This window comes from Sinohyriopsis cumingii, chromosome 12, assembly GCF_028554795.1.
Source record: "Sinohyriopsis cumingii isolate HCF-2022 chromosome 12, ASM2855479v2, whole genome shotgun sequence".
NCBI lineage: Eukaryota > Metazoa > Mollusca > Bivalvia > Unionida > Unionidae > Sinohyriopsis > Sinohyriopsis cumingii.
In genome coordinates, this window is record NC_142972.1 from 11,067,343 (window position 1) to 11,095,072 (window position 27,730).

The window sequence follows — 27,730 nt, forward strand, 5'->3', positions numbered from 1 at the left end:
ATCTTTCTCCTTGGTACTACTATATGTGTGTGTGTGTGTGTCCAAACACGAGTTTTTAAAAAAAATCGATCGATAATAACTTAAATTAAATCGTATAACAGTATAATTATTTCAATCATTTAACAATAAAACTACGAAACTTAACACTACCAGCATCCCCTCCTTTTTTTGTTGTTGTTGAAAGTATGGTATTAGTATGAACTTTGCTATAGCAGATATTTACTCTTGACCGTTGTCGCTAAATAAGCGTCAATAAACCGGAACTTTGTAGCAGGCAGTATAACCACGCGTATGAATATCTCATAATATTGCCGGCACCACAGTTTTTGCCCTAAAATAAGTTATAATTGTATTTTACTTAGTATATTCAAAGCAATAAACTGAACAATAACGTAATAAATATAAGATATATTTTAATAAACTTAGTAATGCGCACTATGTTGGAAGCGAGACGCGGATGTAGCGTATGTTGAATGTCGTAGGGGTCAAAATGGCTTCGTTAAGGAGACTTGAACTTTGTTCAAGGCTAATTAAGCCATTCCTTACCAAAGGTAGATCAGTATCAACGTCTAGAATTTTGCTTGCAGGTAAAGTGGTAACATACTTTAAAGATCGATTTAAGTCAACCTTGTATCAATTTGTACACGAATGCTGTGTAGTCTGATCGTCCTATTCTCCCTGTTTTCGCTACTTAAGTGGAAATTCCGGTACAGTACATATATACCAGCACTATCTTCGCTAGACAAAATGTTTTTGAGCTTACCGAATTGTGGTTATCTGCAAACTGCCCCTGGCTATTGAAGTTGCATATTCATAAGGTTTGCGTTAAATTTTCTAAAAAGTAATTCTATACCAAATCATAGGGACTCGTAAACAAACATAGCAAGACATCGACCATGATATTTGTCTTGGGGGTCGATATTTTACTGCCTAAATAACGACGCAGTGTTGCGTCTTCCGTTTTGACTAAAATTGGAACGAGAAGTCAAATTTTCAGATATATCTCACACACTTGGTAGCTCATATTGACGCTTTTCTACAAATTAAAGTAATAATGGTTTAGTCAGACTTACTCTGATGTCTTTTTTTCCTAATAAATGCAGATTTTCACACTAGCAAATGGACATGTTATTAAGTTCAGTTGGCTGGAATATGATAAATGCCAGGAATGCCAAATCCGGTTAAAAGGATGATAAGTTATCATCAGCGATGTGCAGCCACCTAAACACTTCCTTCAGTATTGATATATTTTTTATTGGTTTTGTTAAAGAAACATACTTAAGCTTAATCCAGTTTTGGCATTCCTGTCTTCAGAAGGTGAAAAACGTGGCATCAGAAAAAGGACAAATCAGTAGTACTTTACAAATTTTGAATGAAGAATTTGTCAGTGATGTAAGACAGCATGCATCATTTGTGGACTTCATGACCATTCAGCAAAGTCAGACATGTAGACCAGTTAGCCTAATGTGTTATGAATAAATATTTTATCAGTTTGTCTTGTGTCTATACTCTCATACTAACTACCAATCCACATGGATTTAGCTGATTTGTGACAAGAATTTTAACTGTAGATCTAGATAAGAAGCAAACATTGATGTACATTACATTTTCATACAGTTTTCTATAATTATAGAATTTAATATTTGCACTTTTCATGCTATGATAATGCTTTTTGCCACTTACATCAGTAATAATTATGCTTGTGCCTCTCTTGGGGGTTGGCATGCACGAACCTTCAGGAAAGTAGTTCAGGTTTACATTTAATACCGTTTCCATTTAATCAGGTGTCTGGTTAACCATTCAATAGGATTGATGGGTACCCAGTAGAAGCTTCCTAAAATTTTGACAACATTAACATTGAATTTGCTAGAGACTTATTTGATAGGTAATGATTAGCCAAGAAAGTTGGTCAAGATTATGAAAATCTCAGGTCGTATTAGTTAAGACTTACCTTGATGAGCACAAGGTTGAAAGTTTAGAAAACGCAGCTCATACAGCTGATGCCTATTCCTTAGCTGATATTGTTTCTTATGTCAGTAAGTCTTCCACTCATCAGTCTTATGGTAAAAAGCTGTTTCAGTCTAATATGAGTACTTCCAAATTTCAGTCTAGGCACAACTTTTAGGAATCAAGTTTTCTATAAGATTGATCAGAAATCCTTATCTTTTCCTATGTGTGCCTATTGCAAGAAGAAAGGGCACGTTATTTCTTTTCTAAATATGTTACATAATCACAGTACCTTAGGAGAACTACTATTACCTTGAATCCAGCCCTCCCAGATATTACTTTTAACTAAAGGAAGCTATTGGTTTTCTGCCAACCTATATGATAGTTTGGCAGAGTGATCTCCTCTTACATTTAAGACTTGGCGATAAAGCCTGATAATACATCCGTTACTTCTTAACTCCTGTGCCAAGAAGCATGCTCTTGTTATGAGAGACCTCTCAAAAGCCAGAATACATATGGAAGATATACCATTACAAGTTGGAGGAATTTTTCTCTTCCTATCCTGACAAAGTTCTGCCTTTACAATTTGCTAACACTTTCTCATTGTCACACATTTAAGTACTTGCAGCAGGAGCCTAAACAACTTCTCATTAAGTTCGGGCTATAATCATTTTATGTATGTGCTTATAAAAGTTCCTGATATATGTGTAATGCCATTACAAATGGGTACATATTGGCGAGTTTCTATTACAAGGCATTCGTAGTGTCCAAATGACATCTTCATTGTATTTACTATTCAGACGGTCTGTGGGCTTTGTTTCCTTGTGGGTAATTGCCTCATTGTGGATATTGTCAAACCTACTTTGTAAGTATCTATAACAGTGCCTCAGTGCCTTTTATGTGAATGTTTTTGTAATATAGACACTTGTGTACATTTCTGTATTGCGTCCACTTTGGTCGGACAAGTACAGGTATGACTTCTGTACATGGTTTTCTCAGTCACATCGTGCTCTTGCGTGTTTCTATAGGTGACCCTTGAGTGATGTTTATCTGCATAAGCATGCCATCATATTTAAAGAGCACTTAGTCACTCGCACAGGTAGCCTATGTTGCTTCACAAGATAGAATTGGTCTACAATATGTGTGCAGGTGTTTATGCCCTTAAGAAACTCCTTATATATGTATAATTCCATTATTTCTAGTACATGTGAGTTTCCTTTACCACAGCATCCTTAGCAATGAATGCCATACTTAAATGATTCTACCTGTACATACTCTCCTTGACCTTCCCTACAGGTAGCTTTGTAATTGAGATCATCTTTCACTTTTTTTCCAGGTAATGATCATTTAGTATAGCTCTGTGCTCACCCTGCATTTAAAATTCACAAGTGCAAACCCACAGGTTTATACATCTCGGCATTTCAGGTGGTATTGTCATTATATTTTACATGTTTGCTTTAATAGACTGTCTGTCATCAATTTTCTGGGTCAACTTTTATAGGAAAAGCACGCAGCTCAGGATGAAGAAATTATCAGTCTGCATGCTGACCTTATGTCAGTGTAAAACTTTCTGGCAGACAAGGGAGATAAATCAACTTACCCTTCAACCATGAAGTGCGAGACATTGACATGCTGAACAGCTCTGGCACTTAAGTCACCTTGACAGGACTCAGCTTTTTTTGGCAACTCCCTCTCTCTTGCCTCCTTGGGGTTTGACTTGATTCCTATTGCGGAACAGTGAGGGACAGAGCTAACAAATGGACAAGTTCCCTCTCACACACCAGTCTTAGACATACAGGTTACATGGATCAAACATTCCATAAACCATCCCAACTGATGAGCCAAACAATATCCTCCTCACATGGATGGCTTATTTCCATTGCAACTGGCCTAGGCCATATGCTAGGGATCGTGAAGGGCCAAATGATCAATATTGCAGGCTCAATCACCAGCAGCCCAGCTTCCAGTATGTCAAACTCGACTTTTTGCAGATATGTGTCAGGACCAGTCTAACCTTCATACCACCTTGAGAGACTCATTCAGCATGATGCCATGAATAGTTCCGCATGTCTCAGCAGATGTAGCTTAACAATTTCTGTACACTGCCATGACCAGGGTTCTTCCTCCACCAATTATACTGGCCACCATTTATAGCCTATCTTGTGCTGAAAAATGGCGTTAAACCCTACAACAACAACACTGCCATGAGAAGAGACTTTTTACTCAGAGGCTGTCTTGAAGTCACAGTTTCTAATTCAGGGCGTTCTACAAGATTAGTGAGCGACAGACTTCGTCACTCTTCGCTAGCTAAGTCTCAAGCATTACATCGGACCATAGTCACACCTAAGCAACCAAGATGATGTTGCTTGTCCGATGGTACGGGAAGATTCAGCCTTCCAAGCCTCCATTGATGTTTTCCACCTTTGACCCCAAGAGTTTTGTCCTCCTCCTCCATCAACAACCTGGACCAGAGCTTCAGCATCTGTTGATCTTATTGATGGAATGGAAGAGTCTGACTGCACTTACTAATACAGTCTGGGAGAGTTACAGATGTTCTGACCTGCCTTCATCCTCATTTCATTGGTGGTTCTACCTTTGCAACATACCAGTCTTTCATTGGAAACCTCAGCAGTTGACAGTGATATCGCCACTTTCGGGATGACAAGCCACACTCCTTATGTATGGACTTTGATGACACTCAGCAGTTAGTGCACAATATCCTGACTTCAATGTTAGACTTTAATCTCTATGACTATCTTCCAACAGACATAACATAGCTTATCTTCTCGTACTCTGAATACCTCAGAGCATACATGGGAGCCGGTCTCACGAATGGCCAGAGTACTGTACCTTAATAGAACAGAACCTTTGCATCGAGGGAGATCATGCCTCTTTCTACTTCTCAAGAAAGGACAGGAGGGTATATAAAAACCAGCTATCTCATCTTGGATTAAGTAGGTTATTCACATGGCATATAGAGATTTATTACGCATTTTGGCTCACAAGTTGCCACCAGCCCAGCATTTTGCTTACTGACATCATTGAGGTTGTGGTATGTAGATAGAGTCCACATTCTCTCGCTTTTACCTACGAGATCTGTTTCTACAGAGGGCTCATTTAAAATCTGGTAGGACCTTTATATGTAGTTCAACAGGTCAATTGACAGCTTCTTAAGATGCAGCTTCGTGAGTTCTGCTGGAAAAGGGGTGGGTGGGATTTTCCCCCAGTTTGAAAACACTCCCAGACAAATGGAGTCCCCTCCAACCAAGTGGGTTACCTAGAAGCTGTCTCATATACCGTACGGGACCGAAGATGGTATCTCCCTCAACCTATTACCTATTTTCCTAAGGCATTATGATTTGGGTAACATATTTAAAGAAGAAACCAAGTTTTCCTGGTATAAAATGTTTCTTTGTGAATACTTGTCCAGTCATAATACACATACACTATCTCTGCCTTCTCACAGATACATCCATAGTGAGTGTGCCTTCCACTCCAGTAATAACCGATGTATTATTAGGCTTTGCTGCCAAGTTTTACACATAAGGGGAGATCACTCTGCCCAACCACCACATTGGTCAGCAGACGAATTTTAGCTCCCTTTAGCTACAGTAGTATCTGGAAGGGCTTGATTTGCACGGTAGTAGTAGATCTCCAAAGGTATTATGATTGGGTAAGTATTCTCAAAAAAAATACCCATATCTTACTTGGAAAAATTGGTCTCTGATTGCTTCAAATTGAAAAATAAGCAACATAATCAAAACAGACCTATTCCAAATGCTCTCATTTCTAAAAGGTTAAAGTCATGGTCATGGCTTGAAAGCAATACATATGTTGTTAGGTCAGAAAGTCAGATTTTATTATGGAGAACTATAAGCCATTCATGTTGAATGCTTCTATATCACTCATGGGTGTTTCTGCCAATCCTATCCCTGTTAAAATTGTATGGGACATGGGAGTTTCTTCTGTTGGCCAAAAATTAATAGTGATGTTTGAAAATACTGCAGATCTTGTCACGCTTTTCAGATGGTAGGAAAACCCAATCAGAAGATACCTAAGGCTGCAACCTATTCCTGCGTTTGATGAGCCATGATTTAGCAGAATAATGGTAAACAGTGTCAGTCCCATACTTAAGACCAAGTCAGGCAACCAATACTTGTTGCCCATAATGTGTGCATCTACAAGATTCCCAGAGGCAATTCCTTTGAGGAATATGAAAACTAAAACAATATAAAAGCTTTGGTAAAGTTTTTTTTTCTCACTCAGTTTGGCATTCCCAAAAGTTGTCCAATCTGATTGAGGGTCAAATTTTGACCTTCCCACATATGTCCAGTCTGATCAAAGGTCAAATTTTGACCTTCCCAAATCTGTCGAATCAGATCAAGGGTCAAATTTTGGCATTCCCAAATCTGTCCAATCTGATCAAGGGTCAAATTTTGGCATTCCTAAATCTGTCCAATCTGATCAAGAATCAGATTTTATGTCTGGAATTTTCCAACAAGTTATGCTGCATTAATTAGGCATCCAGCATCTCAAGTCCTATAACCCTGAAAGCCAAGGGGTTTTAGAAAGATTTCAACAAACTTTGAAAAATATGATTCGGTCATATTGTTTTGATACTGGAAATATTGGGATGAATGTGTTCATTTACTTGTTTACTGTTAGGGAATCAGTTCAAGAATCTTTAGAATTCAGTCCCTTTGAACTAGTTTTTGGACGTGTCAGTGGACCATTGAAGTTGTTAAAAGAAAAGCTTCTTTCAAATGAAGAAATTAATCTTGTTAACAATGTTTCTAAGTTTAAATATAAATTGTCCTGTGAAGTTGCAAGAACTAATCTGTACTCTACTCAGTCAGTAATGAAATTACTGTATGACAAAAATATAACGGAGATGAGTGTTCAGCCTGTTGATAGAGTTCTGGGCTTACCTCTAAATCCTCTTCAGTTTGAGTCCTTACACAGCTGAGAAGGAAGTGAGTGATTTAAATTCTGTTATTAATACTCCAGGGAAAAAAGTAACTTTTGCATACAAGTATGTTAAAGGAGCATGCTGATTGAGATAGCCATGTTAATTCATGCAGTCCATACCTTTCCCACACAGTCAGGATTTAAGGGTTTCAGAAGTTATGAATGATGTGGACCAGAAACTTTCACATTCACAGCAACAAGACAAGAATGAACTAAAATGGATGTTACTTGAACATGAGTGCTTGTTTCAAGATGTTCCAACATGAACAAATTAAATCTACCATGATATTGAAATTGTAGATTCCACATTTTTGAAACAGCATCCATACAGGATGTACCCTCTCAAACAGGAATGTTTGAGAAAAGAAATTCATTATATGGTGGAGAATGATTTCATAGTACTGAGTTAAAGTGACTGGAGTTCACCATGTTTACTTGTAGAAAACCAGATAATACTTTCCATATATGCACTGACTGTAGAAAATTGAATAGTGACCAAAACAGATTCATTTCCATTGCCAAGAATCAATGACTGTATTGATAAGATTGGAAATGCAAAATATGTCAGCAGATTTGACCTTCTGAACAGATTCTGGCAAATTCCACTGATAGAAAAGGCGAAGAAAATTTTGGCATTTGTAACTCCAGTACCAGTATAAAGTGATGCCGTTTGGGATGAAAGGTTGAATCGCCTTGTACTCTAATGAATTTGATTATATCTCGTCTAGATAATTGTGATGTTTACATTGGTGATATTATCATCTTCTATGACACCAGAAAGATAACTTAAGAGAAAAGTTCAGAAATTCTTTGACAGACTCACTGATGCAAATTTGACAATTTATCCAAAATTGAGTTTTGTCATGCTTGTGTTATATTTCTAGGACATATTGTGTGACATGGACAAGTAAGACCTATAGATGCTAAGATCAAAGCTATCTCTGAATTTCTAGCAGAGGTCTCGTTAGGATTTTAAAAGTTGGAGTCCAGGACTCCCATTTTAGTAAAAATAGGAGTCCCACCATCAAAAGTTGCAGTCCGTTGTTTCCTACAGAATCAACACAGACGTGAGTGCATCTATCTTTAGATGGAGAGGGTTTTGTAATGTAATCACTCACTATAATATAGATTCATTACAACAGTCCATTGACAATTTTATGGTTTATTTGTCTCCATACTTGTATTAATTTTAGGCAATGGTTAAATGGTATCTGATTTGCTGTTTTTTCCCCGTATTTTTGCAAATACGTGTTAAGTCAGAAAACAGCTTAGACCTTAAAGCGCATCTCACAAATTCCACAACATATCATTGTCCCATATGTTTCTAACCTACATAATTTGCATTTTAAAGTTAAATCTTTAATAAAATAATACCTAGGCTTTGCTTTCAATGAGTTGTATATTTTTCAGAATATATTTGCCCGATGATTTACGAAAACAGCCAATCTAATAAACTGGTACATCCCTGACTTAGTGAAATCTGCCATTATTTCCCGTTAGGCCTGCTGGTTCACTTACAATTTCAGACTAATTTTATGACGAAATAGTGTACAAGAGGCAGTTAATATATATCCAGATCACCGATTCTGATCTTAAAACAGATGTTTGTATGTTTTATCATCAAGGATATTATGGAGGAAATTGATAGTTGCTACCTTAATCGGAAAAGGGTTAATAGTCAATCAGATATAAAAACATATGCTTGTGAATGGGCAAGAGTTTGTCAACGTAATTGATATCAGAACTAGGCCTAGCTAATGATGTATTGATGAATACATTTGGCTACAACACTAGAACTAACTGGGCTAAGGCGAGGGGCATTTTAAAAAAAAGTATGGTCAATGTACCTCTTAAATAGCTCCTGTTCGTCCATCAGAGTGATACTGAATTTTGTCAATCCAAGTAAGGACTTGTTCCAAACACTAAGCTAGGCATCACACACTTTCTTACACTTATCTACTGTCCCATCCAAACTTTCAATTCTAGCAGTTTTAGCAATCCTCTGAATCTCGTTACAATCTTCGAAAGTTTGCCGTTTAACCCCAAAATACTTATCCAAAATTACGCATGGCATTTTTTCTAAGTCTCAACATGTCTTAATTCTGAGGTCATGTGCACTACTTCGGAAAATAACACAATAACGAAAGCTAAAGTTGTTTATTTGATGTATTTTTATAAATGATCACATGTACATCTCATGGTCTTTCTGCCTCTGAATTAAATCACTGTAGATATCAGTACATTTTCCCACCCGGCCGCCAGTCAAAGCCTTTGAACTTGCCGCCCAGCTATTGCATCATGTTCAGTTTGATGCACTCTGATAATGGCAACATGTAGGTACATCAAGGGGTCTTTCAGTCACTGAATTCTGTCAGTACAGCTAATTGATCGACACATTTTCCCACAAAGCAGGTGGCTGAAGCAGGACTAGCAAGTCTTTGAATTTTGCCACACACCTATTACAGGCATATGGAGGACTCCTGCTTCAGTGATTTTCTGCATCCCAAATAAAAAATTGGCATCCAAATACACGTAATTAAGCGTTTCCGAGATCTCTGTCTAGTGCCTGTCATTTATGTATATGTATTTTAATTAATTCTATTTTAAAAATTTTTTTAATTTTTATTCCATTACATGCTACTGTAATGTAATTTTGTTTACTGGACTTGATTTTGTCCAGAATAGAGTTCAGTTCTGACTGATTTTAAAAAATATTAAAATTATTTTTGACTTAAGCAACTAATAAATGAAACATTGTGTCTAGTTGCTGACCTTGATTCACAATCAGTGACAGTTTTGGTAAACAACTTTTAAAAAATATTCTTTCTCAGAGTAAGAATCTTTAAGTTGAGTCAGGGTCATAGCTGGTAGACATGATATTGACCATGTAACAAACTTTCCATTTCTTTCTAGAAAATTGAACTCTTGACCCAGTTCTGGGAATCTGTTTTGCGTTGTAGTTAGTTTTATAGCCAGTGTTATGATAAGAATTTTATCAGTTGTACCTTAACACTTGCGATGTCAAGTTTTATGCTGGGCTGAGTTTTTAAATTTTCTTCAAGTTATTGAAATTTAAAGTGATTCGTTTCCCTGGAAATATGTAAGTGCTCTATTAATAATTGGACAAAGACAGTCCTTGGAAATTATACAGAATTAAAAAACTGGAATAGTATTTTCTTTGATTCAACAAGAGACTGTTGACATGTGTACAGTGCTGACTATTATATCGCCTTCCATCTTGGATTCCATCGGGACTTGAACTCTGGTTCACTTAGAATTTTTCATTGATAGGACTTGTGTTTTTACATTCTTGGATAGTTTGGATTTAATTCATAAAACCATAAGTTCATAAAACGTAAGTTCTTTTTTTTCTTTTTTCACGTAGTATTTTAGGAAAATAAATTATTTGTTTAATTTTACAAAGCTTGTTGTCTTCACTCTTTTCTGTTACTTATTTCAAGAGCATAGACTCGTAACACAGTAAAATGCAACTGATTGATATTTGGGTATGGCTGGAGACTACCAGAAATTTTGCTCCAATTTATCCACACTTGCTGAACCCATGACAAATTTATTGAATATGTTTCATTGGTTTGAAAACCGTCAAGACCCCTGACACATTTATTGATGATGTTTCATTGGTTTGAAAACCATCAAGAGGCTTTTGATAAGGTAAATAGCCACACTTAAGAGTGCACCAGTTCTTTCAGTTCCAAATATCAATTATTTCAAATTTCTGTTGATGCAAGCAATGTTGCAGTTGGTCAAGTATTGATTAAAGAAAACAATGGTGTAGATCATCCAGTGTGTTACTTTTCAAAGAAATTAAAGAAGCACCAGAGAAATCATTCCAGAATCAGAAGGAATGTTTGGCTTTGCAACACTTTCAGCTCTTTCTCCAATTATTATATTTAGTGTTCACAAGCTACTTATTTTCATTGGCAAGATGAGAAACAAAAATCAAGGATTAGTAGGTTAGAGTTTGATATTGCAGAAATACAATATTGACATCAGGCATGTCTAGGGAATATACAATCTATCAGCAGATGACTTCACATGTATTGAAATAATATATTGTTTCAAAATGTATACTTTGTGTCATTCATTAGATTTAATCTTATGTAAATTTTTATTACATGTACATTTAACCAAATAGTTAAAAGAAAGCTTTATTGCATAAGTCTTTCTTTTTCTATATAAGGGAGATGTATATTTAAATTGCATTGTTTGTTAGTTTTGTTTTATTCATTATTTGCTGTAAATAATTGTATTCTTGACTTGACCTTGTCCAAAGTGGAGTTCATTTTTTAACTGACCTGAATCATTGATTTTGATTATGTAAACATGTTTGTATCAATCTGAGTCTAGAACATTGGAAATTTCCCGTGAAATGCCAGATCTACCTGTTTACCACACTTTATATTATAATTTTAGTAACAGACCTTTTATAACTATGAGTTTATCTTGTAAACATTTGGAACGTTCCATATTGAAATTTTTCATTACGTAATTTTGTCTTTTAGAAATGCTTTTTCAAGAGCATAAGAAACAACATACCACATGCATTAATAATTTCTTCCTTCAGTTGACTCTAAAAGTGAGAATTTGCTAGATGATTGATTACATTTTTAATCCCCCGTTGTTAATAGCAGAATAATGCCATTGTCTGTCAATAATTTTGAACATCCATTACTAAACCCTGTTAGTATGATAATAACACAAGAACTACGTACATACTATTTGACACAGAGCCATCAGAGTTGACACACTTGCTATTTGACACACTTTTTGAGTTTGTGCCATCAAATTTGACACACAGTTTGACTTAGAGCATTCAGATTTGACAGTATTTTACTTAGAGCCATCAAATTTGACACTTTTTGACTTAGAGCCATCAAATTTGATACACTGTTTGACCTAGAGCCATCAGATTTGACAATAGTTGACCTTGAGTCATCAAATTTGACACTAGTTGACTTAGAGCCATCAAATTTGACACACTGTTTGACTTAAAGCTATCAAATTTGACACACTGTTTGACTTAAAGCCATCAGAATTGACTTTGAGATATACAGATTTAACACACCTACATCCAGGGTTTTCCCGGGTTCTTTCTACACCATCATACTGGCTGCCACTTATAGCCTATCTTGTGCTGAAAAATGCCATTAAACCCTACATCAACAACAACACACCTACATACATGTATATTACTTGGCCATAATTTGTTGACCTGATTTAATTTTCAGGCTATTTGGCAAAACAGCCATATTTACTACATGTATTGCACTGGTTTTAAAATTGAGGTAGATAGGTAGTTTTTTTAACATTATATATATTATATTGATCTGTATATTATAATGTACTAAACGCTTCAGATACTAGACAAAACCAGCTCACTACAGTTAGATGCACAAATCAATTTAGGAATGTTTTTAAAAGAAATTTTATACTGGGGTGGAAAAAGTGCTTGAGCTGGCAATGAAAAACGGACGGTTGGCCGACTGGATACACACGAGTAGTTTTGTTCCCTGCCTTACTGCCAGTTTTATTTTTTCATTAATAAAAAAATGTGTGCTAACATTTTGACATAGCTTGATTGCAGTTAGGTAAAGACCACTTGCAGGTTCATAGGCATATTTGTATTCATGTGTTGATGACTTTGTTCCAGTTTTCAGATCATAGTGGCAAATATTTTTGTTTAGTTTTGAACTTGGATTTAAATTATATTTTTTATGTACATTTTTTAAAATGTACTTTTAATGGCACGAATGTAGCCTGTATTGTGCTGACTTGTTAAACCCTTAACATCCAGTGATTTGATGGTGTAAATGACAATATGCATTATGGCAGACCTCATAATGATCAATGTCACATCACAACAATCTTAGGTTACGTACATGTTCTTAGACTCTTAAGCGCATATTTTATAGCGGTGTAATGCTGTATGATAAACGTTTTGATGGTTTGCTTACTTATATGTAGCTCTGAAGTCTTTGTTCTTTTCTGTGTTAATATTCATGCACAAAATAGTGGAAGATAATACTTGCAACTATATGCACTTCCAGCACTTCCAATGCTGCTGTTTTGGTACTTCTGAAGTTTAGATTTCAATTACTTTAACATGTATGCATTATTTAAAGAGCTTGATATACAGGTGGGCTTGTATATTAGCAAGTAGCAAACTAGACGATCACTTAACATGCCAGGTCTCACCCACCTCAATAATTGTGTTGATCAGAAATGTTGCTTCAAACTTTTTTACAAAAATTTGGTTATCCATTCTTCTGTTCATTGTGATACATTTACTGCAGTTCTTGAAGAAAGCTCCATAAAATTGTTGGAAGCAAGATGTTTGCTTGTGACTTTGAACTCGGGTATCAAACTGAAATTTTTGATGGCAAATGTGCTATATGTGTTAATTTTGACCAAAGGCCTTCGAAAGGTTTTGGTAACATTGATTCATGTTTTACTCATTCATAATTATTGTTTTTATGTAAATTCTAGAATGGAATAAGGACTGGAAACCAGGTCCATACCCCAAAACTCCTGAAGAAAGAGCCGCAGCAGCAAAAAAATATAATTTACTTCCACAGGACTATGAGCCATTTCCTGATGATGGACTGGGAAAAGGAGATTATCCCAAGTTGCCCATTGTATCAGAGGAGGCCAGGGATCCGTATGAAAACTGGGATATGCCAGAATATAGAAGAAATTATATGGAACCTGTAAGCATAAAGACTAGATTCCATGGCTAGAGAGCCCAATTATGTATATCAGTGGTGTCAGTAATCTTTAAGCAGACATCTAATCTTGTTGATCTGTGCCACTGTAATCTTTAAATAGATATCTAATCTCGTAGATCTGTGCCACTGTAATCTTTAAAGAGACGTATAATATTGCAGAACTATGCCCAATAATAATCAATGGCATTGCAAGAATGGGACACCTTTTAAGAAAGATGTGTTCAGTAAAATGTGTATTTTTTGTTGATATTCTCCATATTTGATACAAGTAATGATTTTAAGCAATCTCAAGTAACTTAAACACATTTAGTTATCTCTTTTGTCACAATAAACTGAATTTATGTGTTGAACACTGCTTGATGTTTGCAATCAAATTGTTTTCTCAGACTGTTTTCATTATACCTTTGTAACTTGATTTGCAGATGTCTCATGGGAAGTGACACATCTTTAGGCATTATAAGGTTGAACTGACCTTTATTCTGTGCTCTAGCAGTTTGTGCATAGGTGTTTATTTTTGCCCAGTTTCTCTAACACTTTTGTAAATAGAGTCATGTTCATTGGTATGTTGATGCCTCCTGAAGAGTACCACAGCCATGTAGATATAAGTATGCTGTATCCCACCATTGGCTGTTTCATGTTTTTTTTCTTCTCTCTTTCATTGTTTGTTGTTCTTCTCAACATTTAATATGCAGTTAGATTCATCTTTCTGTAAATGAAAGTAAATTTTCATTTAACTGAAGTGAAATATTTATGCTATTTGTGCTATTAATGACAAAAACTCTACTGCTTTAAATTACAGTAATCTCCCTCTTGAATGGCCCCCTGGTACTAAATTATGTAATTTGTGCTTTTAGACAGACATGGGCTGCGTACTGTATTGAACATACAAAATGCACATCCACCAAAATGTGCTTTTAGACAGACATGGGCTGCATACTGTATTGAACATACAGAATGCACATCCACCAAAATGTGCTTTTAGACAGACATGGGCTGCGTACTGTATTGAACATACAAAATGCACATCCACCAAAATGTGCTTTTAGACAGACATGGGCTGCATACTGTATTGAACATACAGAATGCACATCCACCAAAATGTGCTTTTAGACAGACATGGGCTGCATCCTGTATTGAACATACAAAATGCGCATCCACCAAAATGTGCTTTTAGACAGACATGGGCTGCGTACTGTATTGAACATACAAAATGCACACGCACCAAAATGTGCTTTTAGACAGACATGGGCTGCGTACTGTATTGAACATACAAAATGCACATCCACCAAAGTTGCTTTCAGAAATCAGTAGAAGAAAGTTGTAATAAATTTGTGTAATATTTATATAATTATCTGTCACTAATTTACTTTTATTCTTTTCAGATGCACCACTTCCAAAATATAACAACTGAAGATAAATGGAATCCCAACGTAAAACTTCCATATTCATAGTAAGTTCTGCATCACCATACCATCATACAAAAGATTACTCTAACTGACTTGTCCAAGTTAAAGTTACATTGCTAAACAGAATTAAAAAGGAGACATTCATCTCATGTTTTAAGGAATTAGATTTGTACCAGATATTGTGTACGTTTTCTGTAGTTATGACTCATTTTCAGATCATTTTGTCATCTTCCCCTTATAGAGTATGCATCTATTTTATATTGTAGAACAGTGAGACAGGAATGCAATTTGTGCTGCATAAAAAGTCAAAAAGCTTTCTTTCTAAGGATGATACATTTGGTGTGCAATACAAATAAGGAGATGTTAAACCTACATTTCAAAAGGATGATAGCATTCAGTCATCTGTTGGTGCTTGTCCAAAGGGTGATAGCTTTCAGTCATCTGTTGGTGCTTGTCCATCCTACTTTCACTGGCCTTTCAGAACAATTATTCCAAGTAAACTTGTAGTCAGGGTGCATCTTTGGATGAAGGTGTGTGACAGAAAATTTGATTAATATGATTTACTTTTCAGGGTTTATTAATTGTTCCACAAATTCTTTTGAGGGTTGTAGATTCATACCATTTTCCTTCCCACCCACCCCCACCCACCCCCACCCCCGATTGTTGGGGTATCTTTTGATTGATACATCTATATATCTATATGACAATGACTGGCAACAGATCTGTGGATGAAATTTGTGGTAATGGGGAGGCATGTTGAGTCTATCGGAAAAGAAAAATGCTTTCTGACAACTAAATTTACTTATTCTATCCATAATTCTGTGCCCACCATATGCATGATATTTTTTAGCCATAAGAACTCTGTTCAGTAGCATTTGGACATGCGTTATTTCACAATGTAATGTATATGTAATACTGACCTCATGGTTCACTGTTCCAAACATTTTATTCATGAGCTGTTTTTAGACACTCAAAACGAGTCCAGAGATTTTGTTGTACACTCTAGTCATCTAAATGAGTAATGATGGGCATGTTATATAGTAGCACATTACAGTATGGGCATTGATAATGATGGGCATGTTCCAGTAGTAGATTACAGTATGGGCAATGATAATGTAGTAGTACATTACAGTATGGGCATTGATAATGTAGTAGTACATTACGGTATGGGCATTGATAATGTAGAAGTAGATTACAGTATGGGCATTGATAATGTAGTAGTACATTACGGTATGGGCATTGATAATGATGGGCATGTTCCAGTAGTACATTACAGTATGGGCATTGATAATGTAGTAGTACATTACAGCATGGGCATTGATAATGTAGTAGTAGATTACAGTATGGGCATTGATAATGTAGTAGTACATTACGGTATGGGCATTGATAATGATGGGCATGTTCCAGTAGTACATTACAGTATGGGCATTGATAATGTAGTAGTACATTACAGCATGGGCATTGATAATGTAGTAGTAGATTACAGTATGGGCATTGATAATGTAGTAGTAGATTACAGTATGGGCATTGATAATGTAGTAGTAGATTACAGCTTGGGCATTGATAATGATGGGCATGTTCCAGTAGTACATTACAGTATGGGCATTGATAATGTAGTAGTAGATTACAGTATGGGCATTGATAATGTAGTAGTACATTACAGCATGGGCATTGATAATGTAGTAGTACATTACAGTATGGGCATTGATAATGTAGTAGTAGATTACAGTATGGGCATTGATAATGCAGTAGTAGATTACAGTATGTGCATTGATAATGTAGTAGTACATTACAGTATGGGCATTGATAATGTAGTAGTAGATTACAGTATGGGCATTGATAATGTAGTAGTACATTACAGCATGGGCATTGATAATGTAGTAGTAGATTACAGTATGGGCATTGATAATGTAGTAGTACATTACGGTATGGGCATTGATAATGTAGTAGTGGATTACAGTATGGGCATTGATAATGTAGTAGTACATTACAGTATGGGCATTGATAATGTAGTAGTAGATTACAGTATGGGCATTGATAATGTAGTAGTACATTACAGCATGGGCATTGATAATGTAGTAGTAGATTACAGTATGGGCATTGATAATGTAGTAGTAGATATCGGTATGGGCATTGATAATGTAGTAGTACATTACGGTATGGGCATTGATAATGTAGTAGTACATTACAGTATGGGCATTGATAATGTAGTAGTAGATTACAGCATGGGCATTGATAATGTAGTAGTACATTACAGTATGGGCATTGATAATATAGTAGTACATTACAGTATGGGCATTGATAATGTAGTAGTAGATTACAGCATGGGCATTGATAATGTAGTAGTACATTACAGCATGGGCATTGATAATGTAGTAGTACATTACGGTATGGGCATTGATAATGTAGTAGTAGATTACAGTATGGGCATTGATAATGTAGTAGTACATTACGGTATGGGCATTGATAATGTAGTAGTAGATTACAGTATGGGCATTGATAATGTAGTAGTACATTACAGTATGGGCATTGATAATGTAGTAGTACATTACAGCATGGGCATTGATAATGTAGTAGTAGATTACAGTATGGGCATTGATAATGTAGTAGTACATTACGGTATGGGCATTGATAATGTAGTAGTAGATTACAGTATGAGCATTGATAATATAGTAGTACATTACAGTATAGGCATTGATAATGTAGTAGTAGATTACAGTATGGGCATTGATAATGTAGTAGTACATTACGGTATGGGCATTGATAATGTAGTAGTAGATTACAGTATGGGCATTGATAATGTAGTAGTACATTACAGTATGGGCATTGATAATGTAGTAGTACATTACGGTATGGGCATTGATAATGTAGAAGTAGATTACAGTATGGGCATTGATAATGTAGTAGTACATTACGGTATGGGCATTGATAATGATGGGCATGTTCCAGTAGTACATTACAGTATAGGCATTGATAATGTAGTAGTATATTACAGCATGGGCATTGATAATGTAGTAGTAGATTACAGTATGGGCATTGATAATGTAGTAGTACATTACGGTATGGGTATTGATAATGATGGGCATGTTCCAGTAGTACATTACAGTATGGGCATTGATAATGTAGTAGTACATTACAGCATGGGCATTGATAATGTAGTAGTAGATTACAGTATGGGCATTGATAATGTAGTAGTAGATTACAGTATGGGCATTGATAATGTAGTAGTAGATTACAGTATGGGCATTGATAATGTAGTAGTAGATTACAGCATGGGCATTGATAATGATGGGCATGTTCCAGTAGTACATTACAGTATGGGCATTGATAATGTAGTAGTAGATTACAGTATGGGCATTGATAATGTAGTAGTACATTACAGCATGGGCATTGATAATGTAGTAGTAGATTACAGTATGGGCATTGATAATGTAGTAGTAGATTACAGTATGGGCATTGATAATGCAGTAGTAGATTACAGTATGTGGATTGATAATGTAGTAGTACATTACAGTATGGGCATTGATAATGTAGTAGTAGATTACAGTATGGGCATTGATAATGTAGTAGTACATTACAGCATGGGCATTGATAATGTAGTAGTAGATTACAGTATGGGCATTGATAATGTAGTAGTACATTACGGTATGGGCATTGATAATGTAGTAGTGGATTACAGTATGGGCATTGATAATGTAGTAGTACATTACAGTATGGGCATTGATAATGTAGTAGTAGATTACAGTATGGGCATTGATAATGTAGTAGTACATTACAGCATGGGCATTGATAATGTAGTAGTAGATTACAGTATGGGCATTGATAATGTAGTAGTAGATTACGGCATGGGCATTGATAATGTAGTAGTACATTACGGTATGGGCATTGATAATGTAGTAGTACATTACAGTATGGGCATTGATAATGTAGTAGTAGATTACAGCATGGGCATTGATAATGTAGTAGTACATTACAGTATGGGCATTGATAATGTAGTAGTACATTACAGCATGGGCATTGATAATGTAGTAGTAGATTACAGCATGGGCATTGATAATGTAGTAGTACATTACAGTATGGGCATTGATAATGTAGTAGTAGATTACAGCATGGGCATTGATAATGTAGTAGTACATTACAGTATGGGCATTGATAATGTAGTAGTACATTACAGTATGGGCATTGATAATGTAGTAGTACATTACGGTATGGGCATTGATAATGTAGTAGTACATTACAGTATGGGCATTGATAATGTAGTAGTACATTACGGTATGGGCATTGATAATGTAGTAGTAGACTACAGTATGGGCATTGATAATGTAGTAGTACATTACGGTATGGGCATTGATAATGTAGTAGTAGATTACAGTATGGGCATTGATAATGTAGTAGTACATTACATTATGGGCATTGATAATGTAGTAGTAGATTACAGCATGGGCATTGATAATGTAGTAGTAGATTACAGTATGGGCATTGATAATGTAGTAGTACATTACGGTATGGGCATTGATAATGTAGTAGTAGATTACAGTATGGGCATTGATAATATAGTAGTACATTACAGTATAGGCATTGATAATGTAGTAGTAGATTACAGTATGGGCATTGATAATGTAGTAGTACATTACAGTATGGGCATTGATAATCTAGTAGTACATTACGGTATGGGCATTGATAATGTTGGGCATGTTCCAGTAGTACATTATAGTATGGGCATTGATAATGTAGTAGTACATTACAGTATGGGCATTGATAATGTAGTAGTAGATTACAGTATGGGCATTGATAATGTAGTAGTACATTACAGTATGGGCATTGATAATGTAGTAGTAGATTACAGTATGGGCATTGATAATCTAGTAGTACATTACAGTATGGGCATTGATAATCTAGTAGTACATTACGGTATGGGCATTGATAATGTTGGGCATGTTCCAGTAGTACATTACAGTATGGGCATTGATAATGTAGTAGTAGATTACAGTATGGGCATTGATAATGTAGTAGTAGATTACAGTATGGGCATTGATAATGTAGTAGTAGATTACAGTATGGGCATTGATAATGTAGTAGTAGATTACAGCATGGGCATTGATAATGTAGTAGTACATTACAGTATGGGCATTGATAATGTAGTAGTAGATTACAGTATGGGCATTGATAATGATGGGCATGTTCCAGTAGTACATTACAGCATGGGCATTGATAATGTAGTAGTACATTACGGTATGGGCATTGATAATGTAGTAGTAGATTACAGCATGGGCATTGATAATGTAGTAGTACATTACAGTACGGGCATTGATAATGTAGTAGTACATTACAGTATGGGCATTGATAATGTAGTAGTAGATTACAGCATGGGCATTGATAATGTAGTAGTACATTACAGTATGGGCATTGATAATGTAGTAGTACATTACAGCATGGGCATTGATAATGTAGTAGTACATTACAGTATGGGCATTGATAATGTAGTAGTACATTACAGCATGGGCATTGATAATGTAGTAGTACATTACAGTATGGGCATTGATAATGTAGTAGTACATTACAGCATGGGCATTGATAATGTAGTAGTACATTACAGTATGGGCATTGATAATGTAGTAGTACATTGCAGTATGGGAATTGATAATGTTGGATGGATGAGCTCATAGGTAGCATGTAAACATATCTACACCTATGCAGGGTTGGTGCAGGTTTAAAAGAATTATTGCCCCAAAAATTGACAACCTCAATATTTTGTTGCAATTTTTAAAAATGTTGCCATTTTCTTAATACGGTAGTCTCGACATCCTCACGACCAAGGTAATATTGTTTAAATTTTGCATACAAGTGTAAGAGGTGACCTGTCATCAGTGACTAGGATTTACACTGGGGGACCCCCCACCAAAAATATAATGGAAATTTTGAATAAATGAAGACGATTAGTCTGAAATACACTTGTATATTGACAACTTACATTTGTGTAGTCTATATAAAAATCCATGAATTCAGGTATTAGATCATATGTTAGAAAGTTCATGTATAGGTCAAATACCATTAGAAAACACACCAAACGTGTGTGTGTGTATATATATATATATATATATATATCCCATTGTCAACAATCTTGTTTCACGAGATGGTGTACTGTGATATTCATTATCCGTGTAGCACATGACCGTATAATTGGTTGTGTGCTACATGCACATGTACTTAAATTGACTTAGGTTTTGGTCAGGCAGAGACAACTACCATGATGCAGAGGCTACCAAGGGGATGAGGCTATTCATAGGGAAATATGTGAGCAAGTTAAAAAGTTTAACAAACCTTCTTGCAAGGTGTCCAGCCATCATTTAACCTGATGGCCAGATATTGATTATTTCAAAATTTGGGAAATTTAATTTGGGTTTTGTGCGACCATTGGTAGTAATCATAACCCTGAATTCTTTTGTTGCAAACAGGAAACTTTTATGGCACAATAAATGTGTTCCAATCACTATGAAAAATTAAACAATGCTTTTATTTAAGTTTGCTGCCGAATTCCTTTGATCAAAGGTCGTTGGCTTGCATTGATGAAGGTGTATGTGTTATTGAAGGCTCCGCTAAAGGCTCTCTTAGAAGTTCCAAACAAAATACCCATTAGTTATTGCTGTGGCAACATTAAATAATTGTAGAACTTTGAGACGGAATTTTTTTTCTTATTTGCTTAATATATATAAAGAACGGTCATTGCTTCATAGGTAATTAGCTTTCTTTGATGTTGCAGCAGAACTTTTTTCTGGTAAATTCTTAAAATAAAAATATTGCTGTCATGTGGTCAATTGTAGTCATTGTAGTCATTCCTGTTCCAACCTTCAGAGGTGGTTGATTGTAGCTAGTCAGGTAGCATGGCTCTTTTGGTTATATTATGGCATACAGGACCAGGGCCAGACATCAGCATAAGCAGATTATGATATAACAATGCACTATTAGGGTGGTTTGTCAATATTAACAAAGGATTTGTTTATTTAACAATAGATTCCAGTGCATTTTTTATCCAAGTTTGTGGCTTTCCTATCTTGGTGCCTTTGAATTTCTCCATTCCGAACCCAAGACTGTATATACAATTTTGTCACCAAAACTATCTCCAGATGGTATATTTTGTTGCCAATAAGGATGAAAAATCACTTTGTGACATTGGCGAAGCCCAGCACGATCCCTGCTATGATAAGTTATACCTACCTTGATCTTAGTAAATTTTGCATAATTCATTTCTGGTGAAGCAGAAAAATGGGTTTTATGCACACACAGACAGACCCACACACACACTGGATCAGGGTTTCATTTAATAGTTCTTTAAATTGCTGACATGTACCATAGAAGAGTGTGCGTGTGTGTGTATTTGTTTCATATGAGCTCCAGCTCTCCATCAAATCTGTTGAATAAATTTTCTAGCGAGAAGAGATGTATGTGATTGGAAAGGTGTGACCAAATTTGATGTTTTTATTTTTCAGTCCTACTATGGTCCTGACCCTAGTGGGAGTGCTGACAGGTTTCTTTGTGCTGTTCTACCTTACAGAAAAATACATGCCGATTCATCAGTACGCTGTATGTATACATACGCTTTGGATGCTTGTTCATAATCATAAAATTTACTGGAATCAGTTGTATGTCTTGCATCAATTCATTTGTTAGAAACAAGTATTGTGAATGTCAGGGTGTAATATCGAAAGAGCTTTAAAAATTTGATGTTTTACCTACTCAGAATGGAATTATGCACAAAACTGTAAAAAATTCTGCAGTTTTCCTACATCCATTGTATGAATTGGATTCAGATTTTTTTTATCTGCCCAGCAAATATTTAAGCTTATTACTATCTTCAATGGCTGAAAGTAATTAATCCACTTAGTTCCACATTGATCCATAGCACATGTACTTAGCCAAAACTGTGTTTAATGAGATCATAATTTTGGATGGTAGAGTTTCTGCCCATAGCAAGCTGAATCAGTTGACGAAAGGGAGACCATACTAAACATTGGATGTTCAGTACAGTAATTCGGTGATTTTCACATGCCTGGACTAAAAAGAAAAACTTGCGTATGAAAGTTATTAATTGGAGAAACTGACATGCCATTGAATTCAGAGATTGTGAAAATTATTCCCAAATGCCTTGATAGGCAAATAAAATAATAAATTGGATTGGATCCAGTCAGACAGTTGATACTGTTTTGGCTAACCAGATAAGCCATGGGTCGATCTAGAATGAAATGGATTGACAACCCTGAGCTAGTAACGATGACTTGTTCTAGCCTGTCAAAAGGTGCTTTTTTAGCTCATCAGGTTTTTGGGTTTAAAGGTTAAAGATCATTGAACCAAATAAGAGTAACCATTTTGAGATAACTGAGTTTTCCAGCATGTACCTTCAGTAAACTAAAATATAAGTACAAAAAGGTGAAAGGCCAAGGTCACTATGACCCAATGAAGACGAATGAATTATCTGCTGTTGCTACACATCTGCTTTATTATACTCCAGTTTCCAGCCAGGGCATGTGGATTTGGTCCTTTTAAGATTTATATTTTTGCAGCTGTTTAAAGGTCTTTGTCTTTCATCTTGAAGGACTACTGTTCTGAATATATAATTTTCATTGTTAGTTTTTTACAAATGTTTTCTTTCATTATATGTCATGTATAATTGTATTTTAGACTTTGTCCAAAATCAGGTTCATTTTCTACCTGACCTGAATCATTTATTTTGTTTTTCTTTTATTCAGCTAATACATAGCTAACTTTGCTCTATGAATATGGGTTTAATATTAGAATTATTATTAATAGAAGTAAACACTTATCTTGGTCTGAGTCAAGGACATTGTGTTTTACCATGTTCTTTAGTATAATTTTAGTAACAGACCTTGTAATTATAATGAAAATTTTATCTTGTAAACATTTGGAACCTTCCAGAATGAAATTTTCACTTAGATAATACTTTTTAAAAAATAGAAAATGCTAATTGTGACCTGATATCAGGTAGAGGACTATATAATCTTTATACCTGATATCAGGTAGAGGACTGTATAATCTTTATACCTGATATCAGGTAGAGGACTATATAATCTTTATACCTGATATCAGGTAGAGGACTGTATAATCTTTATACCTGATATCAGGTAGAGGACTATATAATCTTTATACCTGATATCAGGTAGAGGACTATATAATCATTATACCTGATATCAGGTAGAGGACTGTATAATCTTTATACCTGATATCAGGTAGAGGACTATGTAATCCTTATACCTGATATCAGGTAGAGGACTATATAATCTTTATACCTGATATCAGGTTGAGGACTGTATAATCTTTATACCTGATATCAGGTAGAGGACTGTATAATCTTTATACCTGATATCAGGTAGAGGACTATATAATCTTTATACCTGATATCAGGTAGAGGACTATATAATCATTATACCTGATATCAGGTAGAGGACTATATAATCATTATACCTGATATCAGGTAGAGGACTGTATAATCTTTATACCTGATACCAGGTGAAAGACTATAATCTTCATGCTGTAAGATCTGAGCAGTCAGTTATATTATTGTTGTGTATCACTATGACACAGGCACATCAACACTTCAGCATTGGATTTATTTTAGAATACCACTAAAGTTTGTTCAGAACTGAAATCATTTGGACTTGTGTTTGAAATTCTACAATTATTTGGGATTTTTTCACAATACCATAAGATTTTTGTTACAATTTTCGTTTTGAATTATTTGAAATATATTGTTGAATTTTACAAAACTGTTTTGTTCTCACTCAGTTCTGTTACTTGTTTTAAAACCATAGAAACATAATAACTACTTAATTATGTTTATTTAGTAGGGTTTATCTTTCATTGTGTTTCCTATTTTATTTTTAGAACTTGACTTGTAAATAAGTGTGATACAGCCAGGATTTGTGTTGACAAATAGAGGGCTGTCTTGAGAAATTTGTTAGCAAGATTGCACAAAAACCACTTGATGATGACAAATGCAATTTGGCTGACAATTTTGTATGCACATTTTAGATGACCTGACAGATTGTCCAGCCATTCTAACAATATTGGGGTCACGGTCACTGACTGAAAGAAAACAAATGTAATATTATGTCGTGGGTGCAATAAGTAGTGTCAGGGGTACTCTGGTTCTGTATCAAAATATATGTACTTAATGATTATCATAAACTGCAACAAAATTAGGATTGAACTGGTGTCAGGTAATTTTAAACTTCATTTGGTGCTTAGCAACAGTTTTATTAGAGTCATACTTTTAAAGATCGGAACATCTGGTTTTGGTGTAATTTTAGGAGTAAAAGAAATAAATATTCTGAGAAGTTGGGTGAACTTATTTATTGAAATGTATTTACTTAAGATATCCTAGAACCAGTCAAAACTACTGTAGCCCAAGTATTTAGGAGCCAAGCTGTTCACTGCTACAAACTTAAATCCCTCTTTGATTTGAGACAGAGCATTTTGATTTATTGCTTAATCTGTCAGTTTTTGTTTCCCTTCAATGCTTATTATACATTTTCCACAGTATGGTCAGTCATTTTTTACAGTTACATGATGGACATTTGTACCACTTTGGGTTTTTCCATAATTAGCTTCAAATGTCAGCTTTTTTAATCTGTCGGTCAAAATATTTGGAATATTCAAAGCAATGCAGACAAGAAAACCAGCTGGAATAAATAGATGCTACTTTTGTGTCTTTTGGTGCACAACATCATTTTACAAAACATTGTATCTAGCAATTAGAGGCAAATAATTGAATCTGTTGGTCAAGATGGTGGAATCTGTTGTAACGTTTACTATAGGCAGTCTTTTGCAAAATTGATGTAGTGTATCAATGGCTTTTAAATAGAAACACAGGCTTCACGCGTGAGTGGCTCTAATAGTCTTCAGATTTGTTAACAGAATGTTCCACATGCTTCGGACATAAGATGGCAATATTGAAAAAAGAATGTAAATAGATTACATGCTTGTATTATGTTCAATGATTTTATTAAATTGCAAGTCTTTTGTATCAGCTGCTTTTCAGGTGGCAGCATCAATCATATTTCACTTTTGTGAACTAGTTTTTTTTAAAACATTGTACATCATATGGCTGTTTTCAAATGAGGCCTAGTATTCTGAGGAGAAAACAGTAGAAATAATTAACAATGTATCTTTATTTACTTTCAGATGCCAAGGCAGTACCCCTATAATAACCTGTATTATGAGAAAGGAGGAAAGCCCTCAGAAGCAGTCCCTGTAATTAAATGCTATACATTTGAACCAGCTGAAAAGTGACATTTTTCTAATAAAACAGAATTGTCTTGGAATTCATATTTGTTTTGAAAGATTTTTTCAGTTTGCAATACAGTGAAAATAAAATATTTGTTGAATTTTTTAATTGATAATCACTTGACAGATGTTGATTTATTCCTATCCTCTCAGTTATCAGTTTGACTGCATGCCATAAGAATACAAAAGAGAATATCTTTTAAACATATTCATTTTACAGCAGATAGTTCAGAGTTAATTGTGATAAATTCACTTCTTTTGTTTGGTATTAATTCTCATTTTTGTCTTAACCACAAAGGACTGTGTTAAATTTACAGTTAAAATAGTGCTAAAATCTGGAATAAAATTATGTTCATGGATAGTTTTAAATGTACGATACCAACAAGATTTCAAACAGGTACCTCTGACATCTTAATCATTTGCTAACATTATGACATGTAACAAAATGGTACTGGACCACTGAAAAAAATGCAATTTTAGTTTGAAATGTCATCTTTCTGACACTTACATTTGACACATGCATGGCCTACTTTAGTATTTTGTCACATTGTAGTTTAGGATGTCAGATTGGTTAATAAATGACTTCTATTAAAAATGAGACAGTTGTTATTGACTGCTTGTAAGAAGATAATCTTAGGATCGTAAATGCAGAAATGTTTAAAACAAATAAAATAAATAATGAAGTTAAGTATATCTAATTCTAATAAGTTTAAAAATGTTTGTAAAATACTTAATTTTGCACAACTTTCATCAATACAATACGATAACAATGAGTTTTGATGGTTAAATAGAACTTTTTGTGGTAATTATCATTAATTTGAGTTTAAAAAAATTAACTGATCGTGTCATGTGAATTTAAAAGTTTTCCAGATGTAATTATTTTTGTTATCTGTTGGAAATACAGAAATTGTCATAGAAATCGATCTGATATCTTGGGTCTTCTGCTCCTATAGTTTGAAAGTAGACTTGTCATTGACATAAATACCTGGCCACTAAAAAGTGATTACTTTCTATGTGGTTAATTGTGTAATCACGATTATGTATTTTCTCCATTATCCTTTAAGAAAATTAATCTTTTATTTTCACTCCTGTGTATCAGTGTGCCTAGCAAAAAGTATCCTGGTCAGAAGATGTCTAGACAGATAAACTAGGTTGTATTATATCCTTGTTTACCATAAAGAACACTTGCATGGTAATATTTCAGTGCTCTTTTGAAAATAAAGAACTCTGGTTGTTTTTCAGGTGCTTTTTTTATAATTCTTTTTGGGCAACAGTTATGACAGCAATTTCATTGTGTACATATATAGTCATTGGTGATGTCTCACTAGATGCTTGCCTATGTAATGTAACCTAGTTTTAAAATTG

The 27,730-nt window shown here is 34.9% G+C and overlaps 2 protein-coding genes across 2 annotated transcripts; one reads left to right on the forward strand and one right to left on the reverse strand.

The window, feature by feature from the left end:
• Positions 1–430: 430 nt before the first annotated feature.
• Positions 431–27,606, forward strand: LOC149786002 (NADH dehydrogenase [ubiquinone] 1 beta subcomplex subunit 8, mitochondrial-like). The gene is made up of 5 exons (XM_089976291.1): positions 431–587; positions 13,423–13,643; positions 15,044–15,111; positions 22,555–22,648; positions 26,264–27,606. Exons 1-5 carry the CDS (start codon positions 467–469, stop codon positions 26,369–26,371), a joined length of 612 nt encoding a protein of 203 aa, XP_089832417.1. The 5' UTR covers positions 431–466; the 3' UTR covers positions 26,372–27,606.
• On the reverse strand, positions 15,292–19,467 carry LOC149786003 (uncharacterized). Its single transcript, XM_089978069.1, has 3 exons — positions 19,150–19,467; positions 17,356–17,562; positions 15,292–15,360 (listed from the first exon to the last, which is right to left on the reverse strand). The coding sequence occupies exons 1-3, from the start codon at positions 19,465–19,467 to the stop codon at positions 15,292–15,294; spliced, it is 594 nt and encodes a 197-aa protein (XP_089834195.1).
• Positions 27,607–27,730: the final 124 nt, after the last annotated feature.